The sequence below is a fragment of the Triturus cristatus genome, chromosome 2_2 (genome assembly GCF_964204655.1).
Source record: "Triturus cristatus chromosome 2_2, aTriCri1.1, whole genome shotgun sequence".
Classification (NCBI taxonomy): Eukaryota; Metazoa; Chordata; class Amphibia; order Caudata; family Salamandridae; genus Triturus; species Triturus cristatus.
In genome coordinates, this window is record NC_140582.1 from 1,213,591,743 (window position 1) to 1,213,604,347 (window position 12,605).

At 50.4% G+C, this 12,605-nt stretch overlaps 1 protein-coding gene across 5 annotated transcripts in view; it reads right to left on the reverse strand.

Annotated features, from left to right (window-relative positions):
- LOC146863413 (transcription factor COE3-like) overlaps positions 1 to 12,605 on the reverse strand; it is a 464,528-nt gene that overhangs the window by 75,008 nt on the left and 376,915 nt on the right. For all 5 annotated transcript variants that reach the window (XM_085642844.1, XM_085642843.1, XM_085642842.1 and 2 more), the window contains exon 11: positions 360 to 448. In XM_085642844.1, the coding sequence (XP_085498970.1) occupies positions 360 to 448 (89 nt within the window). The remainder of the gene's footprint in view (positions 1 to 359; positions 449 to 12,605) is intronic.

Below are 12,605 nucleotides of genomic sequence, written 5' to 3' on the forward strand. Positions count from 1 at the left end.
TTTTTAAAACTATATTTCCCACCTGTTGCCTCAAAGTCTTCAACCTCATGCACAAGAGACACCCCCATCCCATTTATTACACCGGGGATGCCTGGTTTCACCTTGGAGATACCCAGAAAGGGACCATCTCACAGGGAAAACCAGGACGGGTTCCCCAGCGGTCTTCAGCGCCAGGATACTCCATGGAGTCACAGTGCGCTTTACAAGTACACCCACATTTACATTTACATTTACATTTACATTTACACGGCCAAGCTGTTTTTAGGCCATCTTCTCCTCAATTCGAGGTACCGTGCTGGAATAAAGAAGGGTGGCACGGGCGCCCTCTTGTGGTAAAAGTTAGAGGCTGCTGGTCCTACCTTCGGTAACCTCTCCGGGTCCCCCGGATGCCTCGGGACCACCTTCTGTAACCTCTGGAAACCGTAGTCAATCGTGGGCTCATTCAGTGCTGGTGCAATGGGAGTAGAAGAAAAGAAAGACAGACTTAAGAAACGGATGGGAAGCTGCACAATGACGTCATCACACAGGCATGTATCTCTAGTGTTACTTGTGAGTTTCTGGCCCATCTGTACTTCACTTCTGTATAACTTTGTGCAGACAATCATTGAATCTGGTGCATTTATACATCTTATGCAAAACCCTGTGAATAACCAGGAGGTCAAAGACCAAGAAGCAGGGCTGGCCCAGCTTTTTATCTTAGCAGGGTGGAGTGAGTGCTTTTGTGTCAAGTGATAGGAGTATCTGTCTCTTGACAATGGAAACATCTTTTTATGGTGTGTACTCTCACAACGCCGTCTAATATTTGGACAAGTCCTCTGTGTTTCCACACCGGGCGCCTCGCTCGATTCTCTCTCACGGGGTACTTACAAGGCACTGACAGGGCCATGCACGATTTGACAGGTGGACGCCAGGCTGTCAATCACCAGGGCAGGACAGGCACGCTTCCCCCAGCCGTGTGGCAACCTTCCCCTCCCCCCGAAAAAATATATCTGACGTGCCGTGAAAGTGCACGCATGCCCAACACGTCAGGAGCAGGTTGGCACATTTCTGCGTGCCTAGCGGCCGGTTGGGCCCTGGCACCGTGGCCAGCTAGCTGGCATTTCTTTTTTGTGTCTTTCCAAAATCAATGCCCCTCGCTCACACTGGGGAAAAAATTGTTGTGTTGCTTCCTGCCCGGAACTGGCTGGCAAGTGCAGCACAAACAGGAACACACAGCGTCAGAGCCCCCACACTCCTCCCCCTCCCGCATTAATGGGCTCGCCTAATGATGCCACTCTACCGGTGTTGATGGAGGGGTGGGGGAGAGTAGGCCTGCCGTTGGCTGAGGCTGGCAGGGTGACACTAACCGGTGCCCCCGCCTTGCCAACCAAGAGGTGGCACGGACAGCTGACAAGACTGCAGAATGCCTCGTCGCGGTCTCCCTTATAACCAGGACCAGTGGCAGTGCCTGGGGTAAGGACTTTTTGATGCAATTGCTAAGGTGCCATAGCTAGGTGTGGGCGTAATTTGGGTAATTCCGCGTAGCGAAATCCCGCAGAATGACCTGAATTCGATGAGATTACGCTGGAAGTGCACCAGGAGAGTAACTGCATTCAGCACGATTTCTTATCTCAAAAATGAACCCTTGCCTCCAAAATGGACTCAGGGATGCATTTTGAGCTCAGAAATAGCGTTAACTGCCACACAACACGAACAGCGCGTGTGACCAGCTGTTTGCACGCGATAAATGTACTCTTGGCGTAGGATTCCCCCCCAATTTACTACCAGCATTTAGCGATATTTTCTTAGTACAAAATGCAGCAGAATACAGATGAAGAGTTGGGCGGCACTCACGCTCACTCAATGTGCTCTTGGGTTGGATTTTTACCCCAAATTACTTTTGCAAGGAGCAGTAATCGCTTGATTATCTGTAACTCCGATTCAAAAAGGAAATTCTGCCCAGTCCTGGTCACGGCATGTGCGTCTGTGTATGTTTATGATATGGGGCCAGATCTTTGACTCCCCTTGATGTGCCGGGTGCTTCTTGGGGTCTTTCTTGGTTCTTGGGGGTCTCTGACAGATCATAGGTGTATGTGCAGTCTGGTGGTAAATTGGGGCTGCCTGCTGAAACGGTGTCTGTGCCAATCTTAAGCACACTTAGGGCCATATTTATGTACGGGTTGCATCGCTTTTGCACCACGCAGTGGGGTGCATGCCCCAACGCAACTCTAAAATGCGATTTATCAAGCCACGCAGTTGCACTTTGCTGGGCCCTGAGTGACTTGATAAGTCTAGAGCACAGGTCTTCAAACTGTGGGGCGCGCCCCCCTGGGGGGGCGTGGAGGGGTTCCCAGGGGGGCGCAAAGGCCTCTGAAAGCACATGTAAGTGCAGCAATGTTTATTTGCTGCATTTCCAGGCTGTCTTCATTTACTCTGAAGCCCTCAAGAGTGCTGTGGGGCCAGAGGTCAGTGGGTGTGCTGCTGGGGGCTCCCTGGGCAGTGTCTGGAGTCTTATTAAGACTCCAGCACCCCAAAGTTTTTTCACAAGTCTTTAAAGACCATTTGCATACCTTTGGAAACTAGTTACTGAGGCTTAGTTTTTTTTTCTTTTTCCAGTACTCCCTGGACCCTGACTGCCTATTCCTTACATTTGTACTGTAAATTTACTGCTGTAGTGTGAAAATGCATTTCATGAAAAGGAATTGCCAATATAAAAAAATGCCATCCATGTATGTTTAAAGAGCCTGCAAAGACCTTGCTTTGACACTATTTGTAATTTGACTTTGTCTGAAGTACACACAGATAAGTGCTGAAAATAGGGCTTTAGGTGACTGTTTATTTTTGTACCGTCTGCAACATCAAATTTATGAGCTGGCAACCCTAATCATAAGACTGGAAGTTTGTTGCAGGATCTGCACATTATTTATTTCCTTCCCACTCAATTCCCTGATTAATTCCATAATAGCAATAGTTTAACTTATATCTGAAACCCTACGCCCCGTCAATAACATGCTGATTAACTTCAAGTGTCTGGGAATTCACCCTGCATTCAGACAACTCACTCCTCATTCTCACCCTTCACTTTCACGCTCACCCTGCACTCACAGCGCATAGTTATGGATTTCCCTCATTTGCCACATAATCCATCGTCTGCTGCATAATTTGCAGATTAAAAAATGCAACAACACATGTTACCTCACAGTGGAAGGCCCTTTCTAAAGCTTGACTGGTCACCCTTCTGTTGCTTATTGCTATATGTGGGTGTTAATGTGGTACTGGTATTAAAGGCCAGGACAATGTTAACAAGTGTAAAAATAGCAAAATAATGCAGTAATGCTATCACAAAATATGCAGCATAATTTGCCTTTGCTTGCTGCAAAATTTAGACAACCATGCTGCATAATTTGGCCTTCTCCTGCCGCATAATTCCAATGGCCCTGTTTATAGTGCTATGAGGTTCCGGTCTGTGGCAGAAAGCACTGTGAATATGTAAGTCATTATTTTAAAACAGTATTTGCATACACCAAGCTAGGCTGCTGCAAAATGATGCAGTGATTGAGATAAAACAAGTTCTTACAAAACATACTTTTTAGTTATAAGTAATCAAACTGTGTCTAATGCAGACATTTTTGTAAGTGTCTCCACTATTCCAGATCCCAGCTGATAACTCCTTTACATTACATCTTGAAAAGAATAGATCTTTGCCACCATAAAGCTTTAAGCAGATCCACTGGAATTATTCAGCAGAAGAGGACAACATTATGCGGCAGGTATGACTAAATTATGCAGCAAGAAAAGGTAAATTATGCTGCACAATGCGCCACATTTTGTGGTTAGCATTACTTCATTATTTTGTCATTTTAACTCACGGTAACGCTGTCACCGGAAATATCTCACCTCATTAGTACCAGTGTAGCACCCAAATACCAACTACAAGAGTAACTTTTGTTCCGTTTGAGCTAGAATCAAGAATTTTTTGTTGAAATCTGCAGATTATGTAGCAAATGCAGTACACTGAAAAATATGTGGAAAACACTGCTGCAGAAACTCATAATTCCATGGTTTCTTTTTACATTTCTGCACTACCACCCACACTTCGATTTCAGGCAGAGGCATCTCAAAGTCAGTATTAACAATTCAGGGGCAGTTTTTTTGTGAAAGCTGAGTCCATAGGGTGGTAGGTAGAAGGCCAGCAGGGTTGCGTTCGTATGCAGAGCCCTTATCCTCTTGATCCCTGGGGCCTCACAGTAATGGTCTAGGAGACAGAAGAAAGATGCGAGAGTCATAGATATTGTCAAAGAGAAGGCCCCGAATAGGGAGCACAGTATGCAGACTCATTTTTTATGTTTACAAATGGCCAGAAACCGCTTCTTCAGAGAGATACCCCAAAGAAGGGGACACTATAAGTGTTTTGTTTTTTTAAAGGGACATTCACTAGTGAAGCTGGTACTGCTGCCAAGTATGTAAGTGGCCACTGCTGGTTATCATAAAGGAGCAGATGCAGCAGGACTGGGGTCCAGGGATTTGGGGGCCCCACTGCATCACAATTATGACTGTCTACCTTTTTAAAAAAGGGCATCAGAGCTTATTGTCCTTTCAAGCATTAGGACAGAGGTGATGATCCATCATGGAGGGGAAGTGGTAAAAAAGGCAAAGGAGATAGACTGCAGTTATAATTAGTGCAGCAGGTATAGTTGCATTGGGGTCAAAGAGTGTGAGGGGATCACAACACCCCAAATTTGGGGATCAGTTTGTTTGGGATATCTGTTTTTGTTTGATGCATTTGCTATTTTATAAGATTCATATTTGGTGAAATTCATAAGCTATAGAAAAAGTATTCCTGAAACCATCACATAAGCCCCGCTCCCTGCACGCAGCCATGTCCCTCCCGCTCCCCCAATCCTTGTCATAAAGTTTTGGAGTGGGGCCCGACCTCAAAACATTTTTCTTAGGGGGGGCTCAGAGTAAAAGAGTTTGAAGACCTCTGGTCTAGAGTAATGCAACGCAGTGCAAATTGCTGAGTTGCGTTACTCTGCCCCAGAGAGAAGTTCCATGGGTGGTGCGTGGGTGTTCCTACGCAAAGCCCATTGCCAGATTTACCATTACTGGTTGTTGGAAAACCACTCCCACACTAGAAGGGGTGGTGGTGGTCTTCCGGACACACTGTGGTAGCTTGGCTCGAGTGGTCAGGAATCAGGCTCCGTGCTAAGCATACAACATACCCAAACAATAACCATGCGTGCATCCGCTCCAAAAACGACTCTACACCGTAAAAATTATGAAAATATCTTTCTTTATCTTTTTCTCTTAGTTGCTGATTGGGAAAATAAATAAGTCAATCACAATATACAAATCTTAAATAGTGCCGGTCAAATAAATACTGTCTGAAGATTCAATAAATAGGGATGATCATAAATACAAGGGACATAAATATAAGTGCAGGTAATACAGGCAATTAAATATTCTGAGGCAATAAATACTGTACCAACAAATATTGTACACCAACAAGTCCTGTAGACCAATAAATATAGTGAAGCAATAAATAGGTTAACACAATAAATACAGTGCCCCCAATAAATAATTAAAAGTATACAGCAGCACTCATGTAATCAGATCACTTTTCAATTCCTAAGGGCTGATTTGGCCCAGGCACAGCTTGTAGGGTTGTGGAAGGCTTGAGGGGTTCTACTCCCTGGCTGGGACAAGGCTGAGGCCTAAACTGAGGTAGATCAAGGGGGGAATACCAGTGCCCTGGCTTTCTCTCTCCACACAACCTCTCTAGGTTAGTCCCAATTCACCCCTGGCACAGTCAGGTTGGTTCCAGCACCTCCCTAGCCCCTTAGAGCAGTCTCTCAGGTCTCCACAGGGCCTTAGGCGCCCTCTACTCCACTTACTGCCCTTTTTCTGATGTTCCGACGCCGCTGGAGTCGTGTCGATGCCGTGAGGCGGTTCCGGTTCGGTCTCGGCGGCCTCGGCACAATGTCAGTTCTAGACGACGCCGGTAGGCGGTTCCGGTCCGATGTCGGCGGCCTCGGTTCGATCTCGACCTCCGATTCGACGACGTCGGGCAGTCTCTACTCGATGTCGACTTCGGGCGGCTCCGGTCCGATGGCGCTCTCGGCTTCGATGACGTCGGCCGGCCTGGCCTCGATGTCGACTTCCGGCGACTCCGGGGTGCGATCCTCACCCCCGACCTCCGGTGCTCCTCCTCTCAGGTTCCGGGCGACTCCGGAGTGCGATCCTCACTCCCGACCTCCGGTACACTTCACCTCGGTCTCCGACGACTCCGGAGGGCGGACTTCACTCCTCCGATGACGCCGCTCACTCGACCTCGGTTAACTTCCTCCTCGACCTTTGGTATTCCTCACGACCTCCGTCGGCGCCCTCTCACGACCTCCGTCGGCGCCCTCTCACGACCTCAGGCGGCTCCGGGTACGACGTCTGCTTCTTCAGTCAGCGCCGCTTCTCCACCTCGGGCTCCAGGTCTTAGGCTACTCGACGCCGGACTCCAGGGAAACCAGTTTCCAGGTCAGGATCTTGCTGCTTTCTGCTTCTAAGGCCTGTTCCTGCTGTCCAGGTCCTTAGGATGAGTTTTTCTGGCTTCTTCCCACACAGGGCTACAGGCTGGGATCCATCAGTAGGGACAAGTATCAAGGGTGGGTTTATGGACCCCACTCCAGGCACAAGTTTCCACCCCTGCTGCTTCACTCCTTCCTCCTTCACTGTTGTGCTGCTCTCTCTTCACCAGTCAGGTGCCAACTGCCAGCTCCAACTGCCAACTCTCTCTCTTAGCTTCCCAACATTCTAAACCGCCTCCAACGGTCACAGGGTTCTGGAATGTTCTGGAAGGTGCTAGTAGGTTCCAGTGGATGCTGGTGATGTCACAGGTGGCCACCATTTTGTGCTCCAGGCCCTCAGACAGAAGTTTCAGGGGTAGCTAAAATGGCTCCCTGAATCTGCAGCAACACTAAAAAGTCTGGTGGTCCCAAAAAGGAAAAATTCAAACAGGGTTTGAGGCAAAAGTGGGACAAAATAAATAATGATGAGGAGGGACCACCCAAAGGGCTGACAGGTCTAACACGCGTCCCCCCCAGCTGAAAGTGGGGAGAGCTACCCAACCCCTTGGGAGTTCTCATCACTAAGGCGGAAATACCTTGAGAGACCGTCTGCATTGGCGTGGTCCACTCCAGGCCGATGTTCCACCTGAAAGTCCATTCCCTGTAGGGAAATAGACCACCTCAACAACTTGGGATTCTCCCCCTTCATTTGCATCAGCCAACGAAGGGGTCTGTGGTCGGTCTGAACTAGGAAGTGCGAGCCAAACAGGTATGGCCGCAACTTCTTCAGAGCCCATACCACTGCAAAGGCTTCACGCTCTATTGCACTCCACTTCTGTTCCCTGGGAAGTAGTCTCCGGGATAGGAAGACCACGGGTTGATCCAGACCCTCTTCGTTGAGTTGCGATAACACTGCCCCAATGCCATGTTCTGATGCATCTGTCTGGACAATGAACTCCTTGGAAAAGTCTGGGGCCCTTAAGACCGGGGCCTCGCACATAGCTTTCTTTAATCTCTCAAAGGCTTGCTGACAAGCCTCCGTCCAGACTACCCGTCGAGGTTGTTTCTTGGACGTGAGCTCCGTGAGGGGGGTTACGATGGTACCGTACCCCTTCACGAAGCGGCGGTAGTATCCCGTGAGGCCCAAAAATGCTCGGACCTCAGTCTGAGTCTTGGGGGGTTCCCAGGCCATGATGGCCTCGATCTTCGCCTGGAGGGGTTGCACCGCTCCCCTACCCACCAAGTGTCCAAGGTACACTACCGACCCCTGCCCGATCTGGCACTTGCTGGCCTTGATCGTCAATCCAGCTTGTCTCAGGGCCTGGAGAACAGCTTGCAGGTGACGTAAGTGATCCTCCCAGCTGTTACTGAAGACGGCTATGTCATCCAGATAAGCAGCAGAGAAACTCTCCATTCCGGTGAGGATCCGGTTTACCAGGCGCTGAAACGTGGCAGGTGCGTTCTTGAGCCCAAAGGGCATCACACAGAACTGGTAGTGGCCATTGGGCGTGGAGAAGGCTGACCTTTCCCTTGCTCCATCAGTCAAAGAGATCTGCCAGTACCCAGAAGTAAGGTCAAAGGTACTTAGATATTGGGCAGCTCCCAGCCGGTCAATCAATTCATCCGCCCTAGGGATCGGATGAGCATCAGTTTTGGTCACTGAATTCAGTCCCCGATAGTCCACACAGAACCTCAGTTCTGGTTGGGCACCCGGTGGTGCAGCTTTTGGTACTAACACCACCGGACTGGACCAGGGGCTGCTAGAAGGTTCGATCACTCCTAGCTCCAGCATCTTAGTGACTTCACTATGAATGCTGGCCTTCACCTTGTCTGACATCCGGTAGATCTTGGACTTCACAGGTGGGCTGTCTCCTGTGTCCACGTCATGGACGCACAGGTGAGTCCTACCCGGGACAAGGGAGAACAACGAGGAGTACTGCCCCAGGACCTGGCGACAGTCCTCCTGCTGTTCAGGAGTTAGAGATGGGGAGAGAATCACTCCCTCCACCGACCCATCCTTCTCTTGAGACGCAAACAGATCAGGGAGAGGCTCGCTTTCCACGTCCTCTCCTCCGTCAGTCACCATCATCAAGATGACTTCAGGCCTCTCGTGGTGGGGTATGAGGCGGTTGGCATGCAGCACCCGCAGGGGCTGACGAGGGGTCTTCAGGTCCACCAAGTAGGTAGCCTTACCCTTCTTCTCCAACACCTCAAAGGGTCCTGACCAGCGATCCTGGAGGGCACTAAGCTCTCCCGGTTCGATCACCCACACCTTCTGGCCAGGCTCCAACTCCACCGGGTGAGCATTGTGGTCATACCACGCCTTCATCACTGCTTGGCTGGCTTCCAAGTTGTCAGAAGCTTGCTTCCACAACTTAGCCATTTGGCTCCGGAAGGCCAGCATATAGCTCACCACATCCTGGGGAAGCTTTCTGGGAGTTCTTTCCCATCCGTCTCTCACCAGGTTGAGAGGTCCACGTACAGGGTGCCCATACAGAAGCTCGAAGGGGCTGAAGCCCACTCCCTTCTGTGGCACTTCCCTGTAGGAAAAAAGTAAACAGGGTAGGAGGACGTCCCATTTCCTCCGCAGGCTTTCAGGCAGACTTCTGATCATGCCCTTCAAGGTTTTGTTAAACCTCTCCACCAGACCATTGGTCTGGGGGTGGTAAGGAGTGGTGAACCGGTATGTCACTCCACACTCCTTCCACATGGCCCGCATATACGCTGACATGAAGTTGGTCCCCCTGTCGGACACAACTTCCTTGGGAAAACCCACTCGGGTAAAGATTCCCATCAGGGCCCTAGCCACAACAGGTGCTGTTATGGTCCTCAGAGGTATTGCCTCTGGGTACCGTGTGGCATGATCCACCAGAACCAGGATAAACCTGTGACCAGCTGTAGTCGGTGGATCTAACGGACCCACAATGTCGATGCCCACCCTTTCAAAGGGGGTGCTAACGACAGGAAGTGGTTCCAGGGGAGCTTTCAGCTTCACCCCTGTTTTCCCACTGGCTTGGCAAGACACACATGTCCGGCAGTAGGTATCGGACGACACTTTCATCTGAGGCCAATAAAAGTGTGGGACAAGACGGGCGAAGGTCTTGTCTTGCCCCAAGTGTCCTGCCAATGGTATCTCGTGAGCCAACTCCAGAAGGAAGGCTCGATAACGTTGAGGAACTACCAAGGCTCGTGACGATCCGTGTAGGGGTGCCTTGGGTTCACTGTAGAGGAGGCCATCCTCCCAGTAAACACTGTAGTTCCCTTCAACGTTCCCTGCCGCCTGGGCTTCGGCCTGTCGCCTTAGCCCCTCAAGGGTAGGGCACTCCCTCTGGCCCTGGCAGAATTCCTCCCTGGACGGGCCTCCCTCCACGTGCCACTCGGCCGGGATGGGTAGGTCCTCCAGGTTGGTAACGTCCCCCACCGCAGACTCCTGGTCCACCACCTCCGGTGGCCTATCCGTCCTACGGGGTGGGGACGCCGAGGCAGGCTCCTCCTGTCCTCGGTTCTTCCCTTGACTGGCAGCTGGCTGGGCCTTTGTTCCAGGCTCCAGCCGAAATGAACTCCCTCTTCGGGTAGTCGTGGACCTTGTGCTAACACAGGCCCAGTCAGGTGTACCCAGCATCTCGGTGTGAGTCCGGTATTCCACCTCCTTCCAAGCGTTGTGCTCCATGTCATTCCCCAGCAGACAATCGACTGGCACGGCAGGGCTTACGGCAACTCGAAGTGAACCTGCAACCCCCCCCCATTCAAAGGGAACCTCGGCCACTGGGTAGTGGCCTGTTCTGCCGTCAGCCATCGCGGCTGGGTGGAGTACATCGGGAATTACCTGCTCTGGAGACACCAGTTGGCTACGCACCATAGTCATACTGGCTCCTGTGTCTCTCAGAGCCTCCCCTCTTTGGCCGTTGATGGTGACCCATTGCCCATACTTTGCGGTATTTGCGGGCACCTGGATCTTAGGAACCATCTCCCGTTCTCCCAGGGACACTAAAGTGACACCCGCCCACTCCCTTCCCTTAGTTAAGGGCATCTCCTCCCCGAGCACTACACTAGCTACTCCGGGGGTCTTTCCTCCAGTGGGAGGGGGTGGTCGTTTCAAGCACTTCGGATCTCCTTTATAGTGTCCAACGCCACCGCACTCATAGCAATGGACAACCCTTGGCTGCTGACTCTGGCCAGGATTAGGGTTTCTGGGCGGGTTAGCCTTAGGGGTGAATCCTGTTCCCTTCCCTTGGAAGTTATTTTGGGGGCCTTTGGAGAACTCCTTTTTCTTTTCCCCTCCCTCTTTCTTCTGGGGGGCGCCCTGTCCGGCCTTTTGAGTATCCCCTCCAGTCCCCCTTGTGGACACCCGGGTACTAGCCCAAATGTCCGCCTCCTCAGCAAGCTTCCGGGGACTGGTCAGCTTGCTATCCACCAGGTGTTGCCGCAGTTCAGGGAAACATTTCTCGAGCAGGTGTTCCTTCAGTACTAGGTCAAACAGCCCCTCGTAGTTCCTCACTTCACTGCCCTGAATCCAACCTTCCATTGCCTTCTTTGCATAGTCCAGGAAGTCCACCCAATTCTGCGTGCCCAGTTTGTGACTACCCCTGAACTTCTGTCTGTACTTTTCAGGTGTTAGTCCAAACTTTCTGATGAGCGCCAGTTTCATGGTGGGGTAGTGGGTCTGCTCATCCTCCTCGAGGGCCAATAAAGCATCCCTACCAGCTGGAGGCATGTACTTGTACAATCCCCCTCCCCAGTACTTCTCTGGAACCCCATGGGCCCTCAACGAGACCTCATAGGCCGCTAGCCACTTGGCGATATCGTCGCCCACTCCATAGCTAGCTACTATGTCCTTTGGCAGGTATGGTTTAGGTTCCCTGGTGATCTCTTGGGTTTGGCTGCCACCATTAGGAACAGGTTGTGCCCCGATTCTCAAGATCTGAAGATCTATTTCTTTCAGTCGTAATTCATGGGCCATCCTCTGCTCCTCCTTCTCCTTTTCCAGCCTTGCTAAGTCCCATGTGAGCTGTCTTTTCTCCCTCCGGTCTGTTAGCTCCACTTCAGACAAGCCACCGCTAGAGGCACTGCTGCCCTTCCTAGAAATGGTTCTGGGCCCTGCTGACAGGTTCCCCACCTCAGGTTGGTACATCTCAGCCCCCTCGGGGTCAGGCTCTCCATCCCTGTCTTCCTCCTCAGCCTTGCTTTCTCGGCGTGCCTCCCCCCAAGCCCTTAAGCTGGTTTGGAGTGCACCCTTCTTTGCTCCTGGGGGACAGTACACCCCCTCCCGCTGGCAAAACTCCCTGAGTTGGGCCACAGTGTACGTTTCTAGATTTTCTAGTACAAACTCCATCTCGCCCACTCAGGTTAGAGGACAGGTTTTGTGCAGTAACTATGCAGGGGGGTACCTTTAATAATACCTCCTCCCACCACCAGAGTAAATTTGGAAAAAACAAAAACCCACAATTAGCAAGGCCGCTCTTGAGAAAACTCCCGGTGTAGGCCTATGGACTACCCACAGTTATTGTTGAGTATGCGTAGGCACAGCTCTATCCCACCACTGAACACCAATTTATGTTGGAAAACCACTCCCACACTAGAAGGGGTGGTGGTGGTCTTCCGGACACACTGTGGTAGCTTGGCTCGAGTGGTCAGGAATCAGGCTCCGTGCTAAGCATACAACATACCCAAACAATAACCATGCGTGCATCCGCTCCAAAAACGACTCTACACCGTAAAAATTATGAAAATATCTTTCTTTATCTTTTTCTCTTAGTTGCTGATTGGGAAAATAAATAAGTCAATCACAATATACAAATCTTAAATAGTGCCGGTCAAATAAATACTGTCTGAAGATTCAATAAATAGGGATGATCATAAATACAAGGGACATAAATATAAGTGCAGGTAATACAGGCAATTAAATATTCTGAGGCAATAAATACTGTACCAACAAATATTGTACACCAACAAGTCCTGTAGACCAATAAATATAGTGAAGCAATAAATAGGTTAACACAATAAATACAGTGCCCCCAATAAATAATTAAAAGTATACAGCAGCACTCATGTAATCAGATCACTTTTCAA